General features: G+C 34.7%; 1 protein-coding gene across 2 annotated transcripts; it reads right to left on the bottom strand.

The window, feature by feature from the left end:
• Positions 1-140: 140 nt before the first annotated feature.
• Positions 141-22,516, bottom strand: LOC128549888 (COMM domain-containing protein 4-like). Of its 2 annotated transcripts, none has more exons than XM_053527600.1 (9): positions 22,498-22,516; positions 15,055-15,126; positions 13,383-13,448; positions 12,475-12,514; positions 11,193-11,312; positions 9,806-9,886; positions 8,247-8,308; positions 5,250-5,364; positions 141-3,293 (listed from the first exon to the last, which is right to left on the bottom strand). In XM_053527600.1, the coding sequence occupies exons 1-9, from the start codon at positions 22,498-22,500 to the stop codon at positions 3,247-3,249; spliced, it is 606 nt and encodes a 201-aa protein (XP_053383575.1). In that variant the 5' UTR covers positions 22,501-22,516; the 3' UTR covers positions 141-3,246. The 2 variants fall into 2 exon arrangements, with proteins under 2 accessions (XP_053383575.1, XP_053383576.1); XM_053527601.1 differs by lacking the exon at positions 22,498-22,516 and adding an exon at positions 16,730-16,773.
• Between the last annotated feature and the right edge of the window lie 1,934 nt (positions 22,517-24,450).

Below are 24,450 nucleotides of genomic sequence, written 5' to 3'. Positions count from 1 at the left end.
CCCGATTTCACATACAAAACATATAAGATGGGCAAACAGCAAACCTGAAGCTCCATACCCGCCCCCTGTTTTTTAATCAAAATAGGCCCTATAAATACAAAATTCTAGAATTGCATGTCAACAATAACACTTGAAAACACTGAATTCTAACATTTTTATTATCTAAATATACAATATATGTTATTGCACATAATACATTATTTAATTAAAACCACATTCTCTCAGTCATAGCTACACAGCTTAGAAATGACAATAATTTACTTATTATAAACCTTTAGCCTGATGGTGGCAAGTGATTCTGCCATGCAGGCTGATCATGGTCTGCACTGTTTGCTATTCAGTCAGTAAATTTTCGGTGAACACCCCTTTGAATAAGAAGTGATACTGCCAAAATTGAATGGTGGACCAGTTCATTTTAGAAATTTAGCAAAGTAAAGGTTTATTAATTTTAAGTTTAATTACAAATGATTCTGTGTAACTATGCTCTAATAAATGGAATGTATTTCGTCGACTTATTGATAAAAAGCATAACATTATTCTTCAACAAGGCCATTTCTTACAGATAAATTCATTACATTTATAAATATACTTAACACTTTTCTAACTACACACTAGTACTGCTTTCTGATACAGCATCTATATTTCTGTCAAATATGTAAAAATATTTCAGCGAATATTGGACACACAACTAAAAGATCATTTATTTTTAATAAAATGTAACAAAGATAACAATTGGAAAAAAATTCACTGAACAGTCACAGAACCTAAAACAAGAGCACCACCTTTGCACTCAGCGCTTGTCTGCAAGTGTTGGACAAAATGTAAGAAAAGAGTTAATAGTTCGGACTTTCTAAGTACAAAAAGGGCCATAATTCTGACATAATGCAGGTTAGAGTTATGGTTCTTAGCCTACATAGTCATCTAATGCTGATAAACAAGTGTGTAAAGTTTAAAAGCTGTAGCTCTTATTGTTTTTGAGAAAAGGTGGACATAAACAACAAGAGGGTCATGATGACCCTGGATCGCTCACCTAAGTAATATGAGTTACATGTTTCAAATGTCAAACTGATGATAAAATATTAAGAAAGTCAGTAGGTCACATTCATGGTCAATGAAATTCAGTTTTACGATTTGTGTGCAAAACTGTGTATGTCATCAAAATTTCAAGACTGTATCTTAAAAAACAAGAAAGTAGGTCAGTAGGTCAAGGTCACAGTCAAGTGACATCATATTACTTGGGGTCATCAGGTAATTTTAATTAAACAGTCTTGGAAATAGGATCAGATGATTTTTTAAGTATTTTTCCTATATAACTCACATAATAACTATTAAAGTGACCCCAGGGCGGGGCCCCTTTTAACCCCAGGGGCATAATTTGAATAATTTTGGTAGAGGACTACTAGACAATGCATCACACCAAATACCAAAAGCCTAGATCGTATGGTTTCAGACAAGAAGATTTTTAAAGCTTTTTCCTATATAAGTCTATATAAAACTTGGGACCCCCAGGGCAGGGCTTCTTTTCACCCAAGGGGTACAATTTGAACAATTTTGGTTGAGGACCATAAGACAATGCTACAAACCAAACATCAAAGGTCTAAGTGTTGTGGTTTCACAGACAAGAAGATTTTTAAACTTTTTTTCCTATATAAGTCTACGTAAAACTTGGGACCCCTGGGGCATGGCCAAATTTGACCCTAGGGGGATAATTTGAACAATCTTGGTAGAGGACCAATAAATGATGCTACATACCAAATATCAAAGCCCTAGGCCATGTGGTTTTTTACAAGAAGATTTTCAAAGTTTTCCCTATATAAGTCTATATAAACCATGTGACCCCCGGAGCGGGGCCACATTTGACCCTAGGGGGATAATTTGAACAATCTTGGTAGAGGACCACTAGATGATGCTACATACCAAATTTCAAAGCCCTAGGCCATGTGGTTTTGTACAAGAAAATTTTCAAAGTTTTCCCTATATAAGTCTATATAAACCATGTGACCCCCGGGGCGGGGCCATATTTGACCCTAGGGGGATAATTTGAACAATTTTGGTAGAGGACCACTAGATGACAATACACACCAGATATCAAAGCCCTATGGCCTTTGGTTTTGGACAAGAAGATTATTAAAGTTTTTCCTTTCGGTTGCCATGGAAACCAGAGTCCTGTATGGAATTCAATTCTTTGAACAATTTTCAAAGGGGGACACCCAAGGATCATTCCTGTGAAGTTTGGATGAAATTGGCCTAGCGGTTTATAAGGAGATGTCGTTTAAAGTAAAAGTTTACGGACGCCGGATGAAAAGCGATCACAAAAGCTCACCTTGTCACTCCGTGACAGGTGAGCTAAAAAATTAACCAAGAATCTCAAATTTTCTAAGTACAAAAAGGTCCATTATTCTAACAAAATGCAGATTAACAGAGTTGTGGTTCTTGGCCTACATAGTCAGCTAATGATGATAAATAAATGTGCTAAGTTTCAAAGCTGTAGCTCTTATAGTTCTTGAGAAAAGATAGACCTAAACAAATATTTTAACCAACACCAACACCGAGGATCCAGTGACAACAATACTTCGTCGATTTTTTCCAAAAATCAAATGATTAAAATATTACAGAATGAGTGCATTTTGGTACTTGCCATGTGCAGCAAGTACTTAAAGATATCTATTCAGCCAATTCAAATTGCACCCCTTCTAATCTGTAATTAAAAAAGTTTTTCTCTTGATACTAGTGCAATATACTGATTTATACATGGTAATACAACCTTCAACATTGAGGTCCTGCATGACAGTCATTTTCTCTACTTGTAAAACACATTCTTCGACTGGCAACACACATTTAACTTATTGCCAGATTCAAACTACTTATTTGTCATCTATCTCATTTACATTTAGAAGACACTTAAATCATTAGTGGGTAAAGTGAAAACGCCTTGCAAAAAAACACTCATTTATTTGAAAAATTTCTCCTACTGTCATGTAATAAAACAGTAACTGAATGACTCATCAGTCAGTATGTGTATACTATAACAAACGACAGTCATACCAGGCCAACAGCTGCATCTCCACTTGCTCAATTAGCATTTACAAAATATCTGCACAATTATTTTCCCCAAACTTTGAAATCTTTTAGCCATTAAACTTCACTATAAAAGAATCTAAAGTTAAGTTGTATACTTCTAACACATAACAATTTACAATGTTTTGGCACTTTCTGTAACAATATAAGGAATGTCTGCACTGTCTTTCAAGAAGTAGCGAGGTTTTCCATCACAGAACTAGCTTGTTTAAGTTCTGAAAAGAAATAGCAACAACAGATTAGTTCTTAAATCTTTTTTGTTTTTGATGGTTTAACGTCACACTGACAATAATACTAACTTAGTAAAGCAATATGGCAACTCTCTAGCTTTTGATGGTGGAGGAAGACAGCAGGTGCCCCTATGTGCATTATTTCAACACGGCGGGTACCCGGTTAGAACCACCAACCCTCCGTAAGCCAGCTAGATAGCTTTTTTCACATGAAGACTTCAACGCCCCGAGCGAGGCTTGAACCTGAATCGGTGAGGGTAAGTATTTTATATAAATAGCCCAAAATGATATGAAATCAAATGGGAACTGCCAATTTTAATTACGGGTCCAATACCTTAACCAGCTAGTCTCAGCTAACTCCTAAACTGATTTTTTGTTTTGACTTCAGATTGATTTAAGTAGCCACCTGCATTTAGAGGCCACACTGTGTTACTCCCTTTAAGACTGCAAAATACCACCTGCTGCTTAATAAAGGTTTTGACTGTATATATGCACATGACTTTGAATCCCTCTTGCAATAATTTCAATGTCAAAATGTAAGTTAATTTTTACTTAAAAATCAAAAACCTTATTTTGATAAATGGTCAGATAATTGGTCCACTTGCATGAGCATAATGATTAAACCTATTAATGGTGATTATTGGTCAAATCTGCTTTAACAATTTTATCTCTCTACTAGTCACAATCTTTAGGTAAAATACTGTGAAATCATTTAAATTCGTGGGCACGAAATTTCGTGGTTTTGGTCAAAATGACAATTTCGTGGAGATATGAATTTGTTGATTTCAACTTTTGAACATAAATAAAATGAATGGGAATTTTACTTGTTCGTTGGGATTTAATTTCGTGGATTGACTCAACCATAAAATCCACGAAAATTAATCCCCCACGAATATTAATGATTTCACAGTACTCATAATACAGCACAACCTCTCTAAAGCAAACAAGACTGAAATGTGTCTGCTGTACAGAGGTTGTTGCTTTGCAGTGGTTCATTTCATCTAAATGAGAACATCTGCTGTTTGCTCCGGGGAGGTTCTACTGTATTTAACAGTTCAATATTTAATTTTGTTATTGCAACAGTACTATCTGCAATGTTGTTTTTGGCTGTAGTAAATTATGCCCATGAGGGATTTGGATCATTCCATGTTGATTTTGGATCATTCCACGAGGGGTTTGCACAGAATGTGATCTGGCCTGGCAAAATTCATGAGCCGAATGCATACTTGCAGATCAATGTACTTTTAATGACCTTTTATTATATACCTGTACCTATTTCCAGTGTTTATCAGCCAAAATTGACTATAATTTTAGACAAATAAGATTGAAAACTTGTTTGAAACGATGAACATGCTCATGCATGAAACGTGGATATGGTGTCATAATTTCTGTTTGTTTGTTTTGTTTTTACTGGGTTTAGCACCATTTTTCAACAGTATTTAAGTTATCTAAGGACAGGCAGTTAACCTAACTAGAGTTCCTGGATTCTTTACCAGTATTAATCTGTTCTCTGGAGGTAGCTGCCAACTTCTAATCATGAATCACTAGGTGGAGGATGAATGTTTTTTAACAAATCTTTTATCAATCGTCATGAAGAACATACACCTGGCCATGGATCAAACTCATGACCTCATGATCCATATAGAGCCAACGGTATGTTTTATGAAGTCAATACTGTGACAACTGTAATGCTGCAAGAATTCCTATCTTGGTAGCCTGGCTGTTCACAAGCTAATCTTTCTGGATTTTTCAAATATTAACCTTAATTTCTATATTTCTTTAGTTTAGCTGTCTGAGCAAAATTTTATCTTAGGTCTGGCTACCTATGCTTTGAGGAGGAAGCGGACAAAGAAATTTTTGAGGAGTTATCTTCTACTGACATAACAGCGGGAAAGAATACAGACAAACAATAGAAAATGTCTTCAACTACAAAACATTTACCATTTAAGAAGACTCTAAATTTATCTGATGATGCTGTGAAAGAAACAGGCTCAACTTCTCCTCCCTCTGCAGGTTTTACATTCATCTTCAGCTGAACACATGGCTCATTGATATCCTAGACAGACAATGCATAAAACTGAATTACTGATGTTAAAGTACATTGAATTTAGAATTACACTTTAATAAGACTATAGTGGGCCTAACTAAGTCACTCATCTGACCTTGTCTGACCTTGGATTATATGCATGAAACATTGAATCTTGAATGGTAACAACTGCCTTGAGAATAAACTAGAGGCCCCTAAAAGGGGTCAAGTGCCACCATTTGAACACATTTGGGAGAAGATTTCACAATGCTGCTACAAATCAAGTTTCAAAAAGATCAACAAAATTGTCCATGAGAAGAAGTCATTTGATTTTGAAGCTTTTTCTCTTTTTTTTGCACTAGCATGCCCCTAAATGGGAATGAGCATTCCCACTGCAACTGTAACAACATGGCCTGCTACACAACAGATGTGAGAAAGGACCTTATAATGATGCTACAGACCAAGTTTGATCATCAAGTGGTTCTAGAGAAGAAGCTGTTTTAAAGTACATTTTTGTATTACTGTTTTTAACTCCAGCAGTCCCTTTAATGGGCTAAGCGCATGTATTTGAACAAGACTGAAACAGGACTTATAATGATTCAACAGACCAAGTCTGATGAAGATTCGTGGTTCATGAGAAGTAATTGTTTAAAGGTATTTCTGTTTTAGCTACAGCAGTCTGTTAAAGAGGAAAAAGGAAAAAGCAGAGTATTACCTATTTGAACAAGTTTTGGAGAGGACCTTATAATGATGCTACAGATCAAATTTGTTGAAGATTCATGAGAAGTTGTTTAAATGTATTTCTATATTCAGCTTTAGCTGCCCCTGAAAGGGACCAAGTACTACCATTTGAACAAAATTCAGAGTGGTCCTTACAAAAACACTACTGACCATGTCTGCTTAAGAGCTATCAAGCTGTTCATGAGAAGTTATGTAAAGGTATTTCTATACTTAGCTCTAGCAACCCTTACAAGGGGAGGATTCCCCGATTAAAAAAAAACATTAGGGAGGATTTTAAAACAATGCTACAGAACAAGTTTGATGAAGATCCATTAAGCAGTTCATGAGATGAAATTGTAGAAAGATATTTCAATTTTTAGCCAATTGTCTCCATTTGAACAAAATTGAGAGAGGGCCTTACAATCATGCAACAGACTAAGTTTGATGAAGATCCATGTAGCTGTTCATGAGAAGAATTTGATTAAAGTTTTTTCTAGTTTTGTAGCCCCTTAAAAGGGTCAAGCGGAACCATTTGAATAAATCAAGAAACCGAACCTTGCCAGGATGCTACAGACCAAGTTTAGCGTAATTCTGACCAGTAGTTTCAGAGATATTTATGCAAATTGTGGTCGATGGTCAAAGACGATGGATGCCTGACCATCCTACTGTTAAGGTGAGCTAAAAACGTACCAACAGTTCAAATCTTAGTTACAACTAGGTAAGTATATTGTAAAGGAAGTGCACTAAAGCACTCACTACAGAATAGGTGAATGCAACTGTATACAAGAGCACCGCCTTGTGGGTGCTGATGCTCATCTGATTTTTTTTTTGTATAAAAGAAATATTGTCCTACCCATGATTTCCTATGTCTAAAAAGGGCCATCATTCTTGCAAAAAGCAGGATAGAGTTATGTTTCTTGATGTACAGTGTCCACTTATGATGGTGAAAAACTGTTGCAAGTTTTAAAGCAATAGCTTTGATAGTTTATGGGAAAAGTTGATTTAAACATAATACTCAACCAAGAAAACCAAAAGGGGCAATAATTATTGCAAAAAGCAGGATGGAGTTATGTTGCTTGCTGTACAGGGTCAGCTTATGATGGTGAACAAGTGTTGCAAGTTTCAAAGTAATAGCTTTGATAGTTTAAGAGAAAAAGTTGACCTAAACATAAAACTTAACCAAGAAATCTGATATTTTCTTAGTCCAGGAGGGGCCATAAATCTTGCAAAAAGCAGGATGGAGTTATGTATCTTGCTGTACAGGGTCAGCTTATGATGGTGAACAAGTGTTGCAAGTTTCAAAGCAATAGCTTTGATAATTTAAGAGAAAAAGTTGACCTAAACATAAAATTTAACCAAGAAATCAGTTATTTTCTAAGTCCAAAGGGGCAATAATTATTGCAAAAAGCAGGATGGAGTTATGTTGCTTGCTGTACAGGGTCAGTTTATGATGGTGAACAAGTGTTGCAAGTTTCAAAGCAATAGCTTTGATAGTTTAAGAGAAAAAGTTTACCTAAACTTAAAACTTAACCAAGAAATCTGATATTTTCTAAGTCCAAAAGGGGCCATAAATCTTGCAAAAAGCAGGATGGAGTTACGTTTATTGGTGTACAGGGTCAACTTATGACGGTGAATAAGTGTTGCAAGTTTTAAAGCAATAGCTTTGATAGTTTAGGATAAAAGCTGACCTAAACATAAAACTTAACCAAGAAAACTGATTTTCTAAGTCCAAAAGGGGCAATAATTCTTGCAAAAAGCAAAATGGAGTTATGTTTCTTGATGTACAGGGTCTGCTTATGATGGTGAACAAGTATTCCAAGTTTCAAAGCAATAGCTTTGTTAGTTTAGTAGAAAAATTGACCTAAACATAAAACTTAACCAAGAAATCTGATATTTTCTAAGTACAAAAGGGGCCATAAATCTTGCAAAAAGCAAGATGGAGTTATGTTCCTTGCTATACACGGTCAGCTTATGATGGTGAACAAGTATTCCAAGTTTCAAAGCAATAGCTTTGCTAGTTTAGGAGAAAAGCTGACCTAAACATAAAACTTAACCAGGCAACGCCGACGCAGACGCCGACAACCGCTCAAGTGATGACAATAACTCATCATTTTTTTTTCAAAAAATCAGATGAGCTAATAAACGATCAACATCACCAGTTCATAATAAATTAAAATCATCATCACAAATACCTTTAAAAGACTTGAGCTAATGATATAGTCTACTCTCCATTCAACCCCTTCCAACTGCGATACTAAAAAAGAAACAAAATTTCATTTCATTTTGTTGGGCTTCACATCACACCAACACAATTACAGGTTATATGGTGACTTTACGGCTTTAGATAAAAGCACATTATTTCATCACGAGTGGACACCGGAGTAGAACAATCGACCTTCGGTAAGCCAGCTGGATGTCTTCCTCACATGAAGATTGCAACATGCCAAGTGAGGCTAGAACCAACATCGTTGAGGGGCAAGTGGTTTGAAGTCAGGGACCTTAACCACTTGGTCACAAAGGCCCCTAGAAACATTAAAATAAAGATTACATCACTAATGATGTAAGAACACTCTGGTAAAAACCTGCTTAGTCACCAAAGATTTGCTTCCTTCTTGACTGTTTAAAACTTCAGGAGCTAAAACTCCACAGATCTGCAACCTCCCTACTGAACTAACTGAACAGTCAATAAAATATAGTAGCATATTCGTAACCACAGCATTTAAATCTGGTTGAAAGTTTCCATCCTTCGTGTAGATGAGGTATATCAAAGCACTCTAAAATCTCCATGTAATGCATAAAATAGCATGTTAAATAAAATCCTGCAGTCATACCTCTGCAGAAAAGAGTAGCATTTTACCTACCTACAAACTCTAACTAAATACTGTAAAATCATTTAATTTAGTGGGCATAAACTTCATGATTTTGAAAACAAATGATCATTTCGTCAGAGCAGGAATAGCTGATTTCAAATTTTAAAGACAAAATGAATGGAAAATTGGTTTATTAATATTCACTGGGATGCATTCTGTGCTGATGCAACAGTAAAATCCGCAAATATTAGTCTGTCACAAAAATTAACTATTCACAGTATAAAAGCTATGTAATAGAAACCTCACTGCAAAAGCAGTAATTAACGAATTATTAAAAATAAATAATTTACTGTGACATATTATTAAAAATAAATAAAATACTGTCACACACACAAAATATTGGAGAGACCTTGTGTTTGTTGTGAGACTGCTCTTTTACATTGCAAGCTTAACTATAGTCGCCATGGGTAACCCATATGGGCAACTCCTCCAGAAGGTTTCGTAATGTCAGTAGGAGGATAGTGCAAGATACAGAAGACGTTCCAATTCCAGAAGCTTCCCTGGTTCTTTAATGTGCCAGGTATAAATCACCCATACACGAGACTCTCAATTAAAATATTAGTAATTTTTCGTTAGGAGGAGCGGGGGCTCAAACTCACTACCCCTGGTTCCGTAGTTAGACACTGTTATCAGTGGACCACTGCATCCACTCTCTTTAACATTTAGGTCTAAGGCTATAAAACTGTCAGAGTTAATAGACCAGTCTAAACATACAGCCTTGCCATTGGTCAATTTCAAGACTTAACTCAAAATCAACCAATCATATGCTGATCTTCTGAGACTGTGTCTATGTTTAATGACCTTGGATTCCTGTTTCACTTTCAATCTGAATATAAAACTATTTGCAACATTCACATAATTTTCTTAAAATTCTTACTTACATTTTAAACTATCTTTTCTAAACTGTTCCTGCAGTTTTGTAAGATTGTCTCCATAAGACTTTCCCAAAGATGTTGTGTGTTCTGAAAATTAAAACAATAAAACAAAAACATAAAATTAATTCTATACTCTGTTGCAAAAGGAAGTACTGTATGTGCTGTAGTTTTGATCCCAAATCTACAATTCTTACTCAATAGATAAATTAATCATACTCCTTTTGTAATATATTTATTTGTCTGTTTTGGGTTGAACACAATTTTCCAACAGTATTTCAGTTCTGTAACAGTGGGCAGTTAACCTATATAACCAGTGCTCTTGGATTCTGTACCAGTACTAACTTCTCTGCAAGTAACTGCCAACTTTCCCACATGAATCAGAGGTGGAGAAAGGCTGATTTTCAAAGCATTTGCAGTAAAGCAGCATTGAGTGAATACAAACAACAAATATAAACTGAATAATAACCATTACAAAGGTATGACTGCCAAATTGCCAAACTATGGTAAAATTCGATGTTTTTGTGAGGCTAAAAGTAAGCTTTATCTGAAACTGGAACTGGTTCGCAAGTTAGAATATTAGCAACATTTAGCCATCATGTTAAACATGCAGATCTATAAACAACTTTGATGGCACTTTTGTTGATATTTATTTTTGTGAAGATAGTTAACAAAAACAGCAAAAATATATGCCTCTCCAATTCTTCTCATTTTACAGTACTGTAGATTGAGCAATTTTTTACATAAAATTTATGTAAAGATTTTATGGTTAGCAGCCTCATTTGCAGTGTTAAGAATTTGCAAAATGTGAGTGTTGGTGTTTCATGACATGACTGAGATTAATATTCACAAACATTTTGAATTAACAAATGGCATTATTCGCAAATATCAGTAAAAAACAAAACCATTGCCAATCTTATCAGATCTACAGTATATCTTGCAGTTATTCAGCGCAAAATAATATACCCATTTTTCTTTAACCCTTAGCCTGCTGCAGGCGAATTTAACAGCCTTTGCAAACAGCTTGGAACCAGATCAGACGCCGATTAAATAGGCGTCTGATCAGGTTCCAAGCTGTTTGCTACTCTGACAATATTTCTTCCAATTTTGGAGCAAATTGAATGAACTTTACAATTTTAGCAGACGACATTTCCAGCAGACGACAATTTATCTAGCATGCTAAAGGTTAAATAGGGGTGTAAAATTATCAGTAGATATATTCAGTTTTTGTCAACTTACATGGGCCTATTTATACTATACTGTCTATTCATACTATACTGGTTACCGGTATAGACTTACTGGTAAGCACAAAAACTAACTTAACCTATCAATACTATACTGTTTAGCAGTATAAATTTACTAGTAAGCTCAATAACAAAACTTAAAGCAGTGATACCTTTAGGCAAGCCAAGTTGTTGCAGTTCATTGGACAGTGAATCTCCATCCACATTATATTTGGCAGCGCTGGCAATGATAAAATGTAGAGCTGCTATACTGGCTTTCACATCTCCCTCCTCTGTAACATATATATCATGTATGATCATGTGACTACAAGAATGATCATGTGACCAGATTTATGATCATGTGACCACCTGTCTTACTGGCAAAACTTACGATACGCTAGTCTCACGATACAATACATATCGTGATACAGATGCAACAATATGGTACATATCACAATACACATTGAGCATTCATGTGACAAAATGAAAAAGAAAAAACAAAGTTCCTACACTTGGAAAGTACTTGAAATTTTGTTTTAAAGTTAAAGAAACTGTTATAAATGATACATTTGTTTAGTTGTTTTTTTTTTATGATTTAACGTCGCACCGACACATGGTAGGTCATATGGCGACTTTCAAGCTTTAATGGTGGAGGAAGACCCCAGGTGCCCCTCCGTGCATTATTTCATCACGAGCAGACACCTGGGTAGAACCACCAACCTTCCGTAAGCCAGCTGAATGGTTTCTTCACATGAAGAATTCAACACCCCGAGTGAGGCTCGAACCCACATCGATGAGGGGCAAGTGATTTGAGCGACCTTAACCACTCGGCCATGGAGGCCCCTACATTTGTTTAGTTACTATCTTTAAAACTGATTTTATAAAAGTTTTCATTCAATGTTTCTACTTTTCAATGTATCATTTCTGTATCGTGAAACAAGTCTATGATACGATATGCTTATCGCCAGACTAAGGTATCGCAATACAGTGAATTGCGATATATCGTTACACCCTTCACCTGTGTAGAGCCGACTTCCAGGCAACTGTATGATTTCCTCACAGAAAGAAAACAGTTCACTCTGTTTAACTTACTTGGGCTGGTTTAATTTCCATCATAAAAGTAAGAAGATATGAGCCGTGCCATGAGAAAACCAACATAGTGCATTTGCGACCAGCATGGATCCAGACCAGCCTGCGCGATCCTGGTCAGGATCCATGCTGTTCGCTAACGGCTTCTCTAATTGCAATAGGCTTTGAAAGGGAACAGCATGGATCCTAAACAGACTGCACGGATGCACAAGCTGGTCTGGTCTAGATTCATGCTGGTCACAAATGCACTATGTTGGTTTTCTCATGGCGCGGCTCATATAATATTTGTCACTACATCACAAAACTCTAGCTTATTTATAAAAATTATCATACTGAATATTTTTTCCTAAATGTTCATTAACTCACCAAATTTAGCATCTGAGGTTATTTTATACACTCGATCATACTGAAAGTAAAACACAATGTATTCAAATTACATCTGGACAGCAATCTAAATCGTGCATGGTTCAGTACTTTTAGATTTATACATATAAATACATTTGTATTTGTAAAGGAAAATCCGTTTATGGAAAAGAATGTAAATAATTTTACTATGCGGACTTACTTTCAACTACACACAATTCAGAACTAATTTCAATATACGGAAATTATAAGTTCTTTGTCCTTCGTTAATGAGCATATTTCTCTTCTAAACGATCAAACTGGTGATGCCTGAACTGACAGTATATAACTTATTTTGTTTATTTGCTTGGACTCTTGGCATGGCCTGTTTCTTATATGACAGAATAAAATTGTGATAAAAAATGATTTGGAACTTTGGATCTAAAGAAAGTTCCTCCCTCTGGTAAATTACACTATGTGATTAACCTGGGTGTGTACCTGTAAAGCAGAACCTCATTTGATAAAAAAAATGTGATACTTGGAAAAAAAAAGAGAAAAAAAAAAGCTAAGCAATACCCAGGTTATTATGATAATTTTATCATATCCGAAACATTGCAGAATGATACAAGTTTCACTTGTACATATCAAAGACTCCCTGTGTAAGATCTCAAACTTTAAATTTAAACAAAAGTATAAAATCCATACAAAATTTAAATGAAACTTTGAACTTTGTAGCAGTCTGTAGGTTGTTAATGTGTAAACAAAAATGAATTTTTGAAATAGTACGATTTTATTTCTAAAATCACTGTATGTTCATTGTAAAAATGCTTTCATTTTCATACCCTAGTGGAAACTAGCAGGTACTTGAAAACGTAGCTCTCTGATCAGTCAGTTAGAACTCATGATGTCATGTTAACATTACAGATACTTACATCAATGCCCTGACCCAGCATGTCCTTGATGATCTGAACACATAGAAGCTTCATTTTCACCGAGGTCTAAAACATAAAATTATACTTTTGTTGTACCATGTGACAATGTATTTTAGTTTGTTTAAAGAAGGGCTTTAGATTCCCATATATGACAAGTCATCTTTATGATATATGAGATGTATGATATAGCATAAGTTTTTTTTAACTAATGATTTAAACACTTAAAATCAGTGAAATTATTCTGGGGGACTTCTAACTTGTTCATTGTGCTATATATTATTTCTTAAATAAACTATATTAAGACATTAAGTAAAATTTGATACATGTTTTGGGATTATGATTTTGTATCATCAATCAATGGAAAGTTACCCTACAGTCTGATAAAAAGATCATACTAGGTAAATTTCATCTTTAAAGATAAATAATCCTCATTTTTCATTTAAATATTTTATTCTGTTTTAACATGCTAACTTTGCATGCCATTGTACATGTAGAAAATTTTCACCAACTGAATTTAACTTCACTAAATTTTTAAACTAACTGTGTCTGTACTTAAATGTCATGTATAACAGTTTCATGATCCTCCGCCCAAGCGTTCTCAAATTATTGTCCGTAAAAGGTTTAAATGACCTTTGGAATTCTAAATCAATATGGGTCATTGGCTTGACATGACCAACCTCCAGATTAAGTCTCTTGATCCTAGTCCCAAGCATTCTCAAGTTATTGTCCAAAATTTTTTTAAATGTTCCGGGTGACTGTGACCTTGACCTGTGACCTCCTGACCTCAAAATCATTAGGGGTCATCTGCTAGTCATAACCAACCTCCCTATCAATTTCATGATCCTAGGTCCAAGCATTCTCAAGTTATCATCCGGAAACCGTTAAACTGTTCCAAGTCACTGTGACCTTGACCTTTGACCTACTGACCTCAAAGTAGAACTTGACCTGTATTTCATGATGTTACACCTGTGTACCAAAATTTATAATCCTGGGCCCAAGTGTTCTCAAGTTATCATCTGGAAACCATTTAACTGTTCCGAGTCCCTGTGACCTTGACCTTTGACGCACAGACCTCGAAGTCGAGCTAGACCTGCATTTCATGATGTTACACCTGTGTATCAAAATTTATGATCCTAGGCCCAAGCGATCTCAAGTTATCATCCGGAAACCGTTTAACTGTTCAGGGTCACCGTGACCTTGACCTTTGACCTACTGACCCCAAATTCGAACTTGACCTGTATTTTCTGATGTTACCCCTGTGCACCAAAAATTATTTAAATTGGTCAAGCCTTTCATGAGTTATCATCCGGAAACCATGCAAAACCAACAGACCGACTGACACTCCTATATACCCACCAAACTTCGTTTTGTGGGGGGTATAAAAAGTACCCAGTAGTACTCTTTTACTGTGTTTATGTGTATAAGGTGTGTACTATTCTAAACATAACACTCAGTACTGTAAATATTATAAACACAAACCTTTTTATTGAATTTAAACAGATATAATTATGAAGACACTGTTGATATTTTTTCGAATATGACTTTGGGTCTAAAATATCTTTAATTGATATATATTCTTTTTATATTGATAACAGGAAAAAGAAATTAAAATCCTGAACAAAATTAATGAGCAGTCAAGCAGAAGTAACACTCAGCCTTAGACTTAACTTACAATTTTTGAAAGAGTGCTGATCTCAGCCAAGACCCAGTCTGGGCAGTCCAAATCTCCACAAAAACGAAACCTCTGCAATTAATAAAAACAATTTCATATTACTGCTTTCAAATTTACTTCATAAGATTTTACCTTAATTCATTGTGATGCAAGAAGTACTGTCAGTAGCTAGCAGTGAGTGTAATGCTATTTAAACTTTAAAGAGCTACCTCACTGGAAATTCTATCATGCTGCAAATGTGTGACATAATACCTAGTCTAAATAATGCGACCTCGGGTAGACAGATTTTACATTTTGATATTTTACTTTGTCTACCTAGAGGTCTCAACCAGAAACAATCAAAACTGTGGTGGAAACTGTGGTCGATTGAAATTACGATTTATCAGTAGTCACAATTTTTTTTTTAGCCCTAACAGCTTACCTGTTGTTTTAAATAATAAACAGTAAATAAAAAACATAAGAACAAGACATATTTATCAAGAATTTTTGTTGTAAAAAATTTAAACCTCTAACGTTTCAATCGTCTTCATGTAATGGCAGTCGGAGGCATGACAATGAAAATGCTTCGTGTGGTAATGTGTTTACCTGTATCAGCCATTTTCCAATACCGTATTTTCCCGAATAAACGCCCCCGGGGGCGTTACATTTTCCAAAGAGTTCATTTGAGGTAAAAAAAATGAAAAATTAAATTTTTTACAAAACTTAAAAAACATCGTTCAAACCAACTGTAAAGTGTTTCTGTGTTGTTTAATTCCCCCAAAACGTAATTATTTGGCATCCAATTTAATGCAGTGTGTCTTAAAATTATGCATTTAAATACGGTACCTCATGTATTCCGTGACACGCTCGCGACATTACACATTACGTCATCATACCCAAACAGCTGTGTACTCCGATAATATTTTCCTTAGTACATGCGGGTAGCAATACACATTGTCAGTGGTTTGACACGCTGCTTATGTGCCGGCTTTTAAATTAAAAGTTAAAACTGCCGAAGAAAAGGTTAACACTTTGCCGCAAATTTGTTTAAAGTCGACAGGAAGCTTGTGCGCGGGTGGTGCAAAAACAAATCAAAAATGGATTTACCGTTTAATTATCTATTTGATGATTGGATACGTACCGTTCTTAGTATAAACGTTTTGGATTTACGGTACATGTACTGTTTAAAAGTGTGTTTAATTCTTTATACATTGGATACTTACTGTAAATTACTTATTATGTGCACTTATAAATATGAGGTAGGTGATTTTTTCCGTTCTTGTTGACTTTTTTTCCCCTCCAAAACGGGTGGGGGGCGTTAATTAGAGGGGGGGCCTTAATTCGGGAAAATACGGTATGTAGTACACGTGATTTAAACCTCTGAATGTTTTTAACTGCCATAGTTTGAAATTTTTTTAAGGAATCTAGATAATACATGTATATACATCATTTGAAAGGAAAAATTACAGGCTTTCTATGTATGTATTTCTTTTTTTTATCCGTCGCTTTATTATAACATAATTCCCGCCCAACGGATTCCGTTGGGTGTTATTTATGCAAAGAAGGGGACAGTGCTATCACATTCTTTTCCTGTTCTGGTTTGTGCTCGGAGGCGGATATGGACAAATCATAAAAATATTAACGATATTCAACTCTTGAGTACAATAATTTTATTTGGACTAACATAATACCCTACCCAGTCACAATATAGATATTGGAACCAGCTGAAAAGTCCTAGTACAGTCATACATGTCAAGTTTCCCGGATCGTCCGGGAGTCTCACGGATTTTTTGTCCATTTCCCGGACATACGGAAATCAATTATTTCTCCCAGAAATCCAAAATTCCAAGATAATGGTTTCCTACATCAAGCTTAATCCCTAATTACACACTGTGCCTGACGTAATTTATCACTCTACTGCAATATTGATGAGAGTTTAACAAGGTCACGCACTGATGACATTCTGCAGACAGGTGTGTACCGTGCTATTTTTAGATTGTGTTAATTGGCGAGTGGTGATACTGACATAATATGATGATAAGACAGGAACTTGTTTATTGAAGATTTAAGTGTGAAAAGATATATATTTAAGGATACTTAAAGAGCCAACCTTTATTGGAGTGATGGCAGTCATTACCACTGATGGAGAAAACAACTAGAGATAGGTTATAACATTCTTTCAACAGCTATGATTTTCAATTAATTTTCATTTTGATGAGTAAAAAGCATTTTTCAGTATAGATTCAAAATGGTGAAATATATTTATTTCCAATCAATGTTAGATTCTGTTCATTTGCAAAAAATCTAAGACTGTAAAAAAAAAAAACTGCAGATTATTCACATTAAGAAACTCGCCAGTATAAAATTTCATCCAAATTCCAATTCCTCTGCTCAAACCATACTGTAATAACTGAATAAAGTTACTATATATGTATATATTTTTTTTTGTTTACATTGCAGAATTTCTAAAATAAACTTTTCCAATCTTTCATTTTGGACAGTACCAGTAACTGTTAAAAGCTAAGGGTGCTTACAAAAAGATACTGATATATGGCAGAAAGTGCAGATCATGATCAGACTGCATGGACAATTTACACTCGTCGCAAAGGTAGAATCAATCGTATTCAACAGGATTAAGGTTAACAATTTAAAATGCACCTTAAGTACCTAAAAACATTACCCAAATCAGATCTTATCTGTTACACAGTTTTATATTAGACCAAAAATTTCCTAAAAAATGCTCCTCGAAAAAATCTCCTGGATTTTCATCAAATATCCTGGATTTTCAACTGAAATCTCCTGGAAAATTGTCCACGAAACTTGACATGTATGTACAGTCAACTCGCCAATAGAGAATCACTGCCAATAGCGGGTCACTTGAAAGTAAAATGTGAATCTCTCTTAAACATATCAGTGTATTCAATATTTAAGTATCCAGTTATATAAACTTATCATTTAGCAATTATTAGACAAAAGAAGACGGATCTAATCTAATGAGTTTGAGTTCCATGAAGAGATAACTCTTGCAACCATGTTTCATGACTTGGATTTTAGCACTCTTGAATTCTTCAAAGTAGAATATTTTTGAGCATACCTCACAATTTCTTAGATAAAACCACACAAATTTGGTACCATTTTGAAGAGTGAAACGCACACTTTCGTAGGAATAATATGATTATGAATTTTTGATTGACTTCGATGAAAAAAAGTACCATCAAACAGAGGCGGTCATACAGCCAATAGAGAATCACCCATTTCAGGGATAATCAAAAGGTTGTTTATTTTGCTTAAAAATACAAATCAAAGGTTGACTTGATGTTGTACTGGTTTGAACTGGCAAATCTAGATAAATAAATAAGGTTCCATGAATCAATATTTTGATTTTAGTTTTAGATATAGGTGGTGCTAATTATGCATAGAAATACAACTGCGAAAACTAGTGCTATATTCTTTGACTTAATATCTCCTCTTTGAAATGTAAACATACTATCTCTCATTATATTCTGTCTTGAAACGTTTATTTCTAATACCACAGTCATGTTTTGTCAGAAAAAGACAAATTTCAAATGGATAAAAAAAAGATAAACTAGGTGACCCCCTATTGGCAAAAGTGACCCCCTATTGGTAAATCAGACAGGTATAAATATTTCATCATAACTTCAGACATAAAAGAATGATTCAAATAAATCAAACATTGATATGAATGTGAGCAATAGTTTTAAATGTTAGTAAGTTTAGATATCATGAAAGTCTAAACATTCTTCACTATATGCTAAAAGTTTAGATAGTGACCCGCTATTGGCGAGTTATCTGTACTATCCTGTTAATGCAGAGCAACAAGCATGTTTTAAAAATACTACTGATCATTTTATGTTAACATCAAATCAAACTCAAAATCTGACACGGGTCGAAAATACTTGGTACGGTATCAAGTCAAAACGTCCCCTAGTCAAAACGTCCCCTAGTCAAAACACCCCCCATTTTGGTCAAAACGTCCCCCATTCAGTTTAGAATATGGTCAAAACACCCCCCTAATATTATTTGTATTATTCTCAATTCTTTTTAAATTAATTCATGTATTTTATCATCTTTTCAATTTGAAACTTATGGATTATGTACTGATAATACACAAAATTGATTTATTAGCACCTAAAATAATGCAATCAACACCTATCAACTATATATGGTTGTGCTTTAATTGAGCTGTGGGCTTAATATTAGTAGGTGTCATAAACCCATTAATCACCAGTAATAAGGTGTGAACATTTGTGAAGGGAAAATCTAGAATGAACAAAATGCTGATCAGAGTTATAACTTTATTTTTAAAACATAAATAAAACACCAGAACAGTCACTACTGCATATTTGTACCCCCCGACAACAAAGTTGTAAGGGGGGGTATACTGGTTTCAGGTTGTCTGTCTGTCTGTCTGTCCGTCTGTCCGTAGACGCAATCTTGTGCGCACCATCTCTCCTTATCCCCGTGACAGAATTTAATGAAACTTCACACAAGTGATCAGTACCAACAGTAGTTGTGCATGGGGCATGTTAGGTTCTTTAAGAACAAAAATTTGCAGAGTTATGGGACTTTGTTTTTTTGTTACTATACTATATATACATAGACACACAATCTTGTGCGCACCATCTCTCCTCATCCCCTTGACACAATTTAATGAAACTTCACACAAGTGATCAGTACCAACAGTAGTTGTGCATGGGGCATGTTAGGTTCTTTTAGAAAAAAATTTTGCAGAGTTATGGGACTTTGTTTTTTTGTTACTATTCTATATACATAGACACAATCTTGTGCGCACCATCTCTCCTCATCCCCTTGACACAATTTAATGAAACTTCACACAACTGATCAGTAACAACAGTAGTTGTGCATGGGGCATGTTAGGTTCTTTCAGAAAAATTTTTTGCAGAGTTATGGGACTTTGTTTTTTTGTTACTATACTATATACATAGACACAATCTTGTGCGCACCATCTCTCCTCATCCCCTTGACACAATTTAATGAAACTTCACACAACTGATCAGTAACAACAGTAGTTGTGCATGGGGCATGTTAGGTTCTTTCAGCGACAAAAATTGCAGAGTTATGGGACTTTGTTTCTTGTTAACATACTATGTACATACAGTCTGCATATGCAATCTTGTGCATGCCTAATCTACCAAACCCTTGCACACAATTTAATGAAACTTCACACAAATGATCAGTACCAACCCTAGTTATGCATGGTGCATGTTACATTCTTTTAGATAAATATTCTGCATAGTTATGGGACTTTGTTTTTTGTTACTATACTGTATACATACAGTCTATATACATACAGTCCACATAATTATGCAGTCTTGTGTGTGTCAAATTGCAATGTACTGTGTCAGTGCATGCGGGGGGTACATTCATCACCTTTAGTGATAGCTCTAGTTATAATTTACTAAGTAAAAATAACATTATTCACACTATTCATTCACTGTTCTTCACCAAGAAGTCAAATTCACAATGTTATAATTATTATTATTATTATTATTATTATACCAGATTTGTTGAGAGCCCTTTTCATATGAAATATACGGTCAAGGGCGCTTTACAATTAAACATGTGACATATCACAGACATGTAGGAAAATCACAAAACATGGCATATGCAATCATAAAACTGAAACTGAATAATTTCCTGTTCCAGCACGATCTGGATACCGAGTTCATGTGCTGTTCCATGTCTAATCTCGTGTCAAGAATATCACAATATTAATTCAAAGTGTTCAAGCTACACAATATCAAGAAGTCCAATTCACGTTTATGCTAGTGAGTTTTTATCACAATTATTCCTCATCCTGAACTGTTTTGGTGAGCCTTGGTTTGTAAATGGTGACCATCTTTTTTAGCAAGGAACTTGCAGACATACCCCCTGTGCCGTAGCTGTAAAAGACATAAGAAACATTTATAGCAGATAAAAATCTCAAATTGTGCATAAGTAACTGAAAAAAAATATAGTAAGAAAATGAAATGACTGAAATTAGAATGTTAATACCTTTTTACACAAAGTATAAATAATAATACCTTTTTACACAAAATGCCTTCGGTGACTTACTAGCATTGTAATTCTTGAAATAGTGAAGATAATTACTTCCATTTTTAAGATTTTAAAGATAAAAGAAAGTTTTAATGAATATTTTGCTATCTTAATTTTGATTTTTGTCACTAATACAGGTTTCCTCATGGAACAGCTAGCCCATATTTCTTCATTATATCATGATTTCTTTTTAATTCTGGTACTTGTAAATAAATATTTATCATTCATTTCTCATCTGTTTTTACTAATCAATTCAACAGAATCTGTTGATTGAATTAACACCTATTGTAATCTGTTCCTGTTATAACACATCTACTCTGATTGGATTAACTTGACAGTGCATTGATTACTTGTATATTGAATTTGTTTGCTTTTCATAATGCGATTATGATCTGTATATTGCTTTTTTTTCTTTCTGACCAGATTTTCAATATTTTATAAAATAAAATAAAGATATTATTAAATGGTAAAAGGTAGTTAATCAGATTTTGGCAGAAAATTGCGTATTTGCCGAAAAAGTCGTTAGACAATTTGGAATATGATAAGTATTTCACAAAAGACATTTACTGAAGTCTAGTAATTCAAGAAATCAATAATAACATGAATATAACTTACCTGTGTCACAGGTTCTGTGTTGCCTGCTGCCACACGAGTCACCGGCAATGGCATGTTGACGCGGGCTGACTTTGTTCCTACACTTAATGTAAGGACACTTCATTTTTAATAGTTGTAACTTTTTTCACATTATTTATTTGTTGTGCAATTATACTTTTAGATACCTGTTTACAAACAGCTTGTTTGATCCATTAACGCTTTGTCTTCATGCAGTTGTAACAATTTCATTTATAACATAACAATATTATAATTTCATTTAATTTTATTAATAAATAACAGAAACATCACTTTTACACAATATAAACATCAGATAATTTTACAACATATAACATTCTAAAATTAATGGTTTACAATATTCTAATTAAAATCTATGCATGTTAAACAATATAAATGAACATTATAATTTAATAATGTTTACCAAATTAACTTAAATGGTAAGTATTTACATATATAATTTTTAAGGGGGGTGTTTTGACCTGGTATTTTTTGGAAGGGGGGTGTTTTGACCAGAAAAGGGAGACGTTTTGACCAAAATGGGGGGTGTTTTGACTAGGGGACGTTTTGACTAGGGGACGTTTTGACTAACATCCCTTGGTACGAATGTCATATATACATTACATTTTTGTTCAAAAGCGTTTACACAGCGATCAAGTGGTGGAAAACATAACATTATATGTAGGATTAAGCGATACACTAAAAAAGTGATCACTATTACATTAACACATCCAAAAAACTAAACAAAAGTCCAAAATAACGAATGAAAACACCTACCATTTTGAAGAGTATTTAGAATGAACACAAAGGGAAGAAAATAACCCCCACTTACCACCTTTTGTAGACTATACTACATATCTGTATTCGATAAGACAGATCAGTGTAACAGACTACACCTTTTGTTATTAGCTTAGATTTGAATATGTTACGCTGTAGAAACTGACAGAAAAATCTCTTGTAATAATGCAACTGGAAATGTGATTTTTGTAACAAAACTGCAATATTTATGAAAATATGATTTTACGTCAAATGTTCAAGAGGCAGCCGCACGTACAATACCTAGATTTTCAGATGTCTAATCTTAAACAGTGACAGTTTCAATAAATTTTTAGCAGGAAAACTAAATACACATTCTTAATGGGCCATATTGACTTCAAACAAAAAATATGTTGAAATTGACACATTACATGACAGAAGGTACCACCCCATTAATAGCTATGAGTATGTAAGACATTTTATTAATCTTCAAGCACAATTTTTAACCAACGCACTATTAAGGAAGTAGTAAAAGTGGAAACTTCACAGGTCGCTCAACACGACAAAAACGAAACTGTTGCAGGCTCGGTTTGATTGAGCCTGTTCATGGACGGTAGTGGAAATGCATGCTACCGTCCACGCCCTCTAGCCCCGGGTTGAGCAGAACTCAACATTTACACATGCTAAAAGTACAAAAAGCAATTTAGAGACATCCGCAGATGTATTCAAACGGCGGTGAACATGAAACCTTCAATGATACACGGGTTGTGGCGTGTAATTCCATGAAAAGCGGCGTTTGGTCCCCAGATAAAGTAATGGGTTTGCCCCAAACGAGAAAACAATGGGCAGAACTAAACAAACTGGAATTTAGAAAGGGGATCTGAGGTTATGGAGCCTGCATATCACAGGCACTGTCAAAAGACAAAATTAAAAAGCAGGCACCATATCCAAGAGGTGATTAAACAATACCCAAGGCTATGAAAGCGGGAGTATTGGAACCACCCAGGCCGAAATGGTCATGCTGTGAAACTAAATAGTACCAATAACACGACATAAAAGTCGTGATGAACGATCTGAGAAGATCGAAATATAACAGCCCTGATTGAATGTACGGGGAGACCTTTTACGGCCGCCACACGGCACAAACAACGCTGCTGTGATAATAAAGTAGAAAAAGTGGAAACTTCACAGGTCGCTCAACACAACAAAAACGAAAATGTTGCAGGCTCGGTTTGATTGAGCCTGCTCATGGACGGTAGTGGAAATGCATATTACCTTCCACAGACTGATATACACTCCAACTTCTAATAAAACTCCAGACAATTTGTTCTATATATTACAATCCAGGCCATTTCTCAGAGCAGAGGTATTAGTATCAATGGGTAACTCGTCGGTTATAAGCGTTAAGTATTGCTTTATTACCATTAAAATTGACTTCATTTAGCAGAAAAAAAAACGTTCAGAGACCCTTTCAATGTACGGAAGTACAGAGGTATTATTAAACTTGAATAATTTATCTGCTAGCAAAGACAAGGAATCTCGAAAAAAAAAACCACTTCATTTTACAGAAAAAACTTAGAGAATGCACAATTTTTTACGCAATATATAAGTAGTACCCACGAAAACCAAAAGTATATAAATACTTAAATTAGGCTAGCCTTTGAAACGGCCTTACCTGGACTTTCGCATATTAAAAATAATTAATCTAGTGTATTTCAAGTGTTTAATGTATTTACTCAAACTAAAGGTATCATGTTCAACTCCGTGCACAACCTTGTAAAAACGGACATTACTAAGGAGATATAACTTTTTCATTTATTACAAGTCTTTTATTTAAAATAGCTGCCATAATTTCAATACAATAAAATACACATATGAAATTATATTTTATACATAAAATGGACGGTTGCAAATGGCCAAACGGATATCTGTATAGATATATTACTCAAAACGGCATTGTCCATACTATGTAAA

Source organism: Mercenaria mercenaria, chromosome 17 (genome assembly GCF_021730395.1).
Source record: "Mercenaria mercenaria strain notata chromosome 17, MADL_Memer_1, whole genome shotgun sequence".
Lineage (NCBI taxonomy): Eukaryota > Metazoa > Mollusca > Bivalvia > Venerida > Veneridae > Mercenaria > Mercenaria mercenaria.
This window is presented reverse-complemented; position numbering and strand designations above follow the sequence as displayed.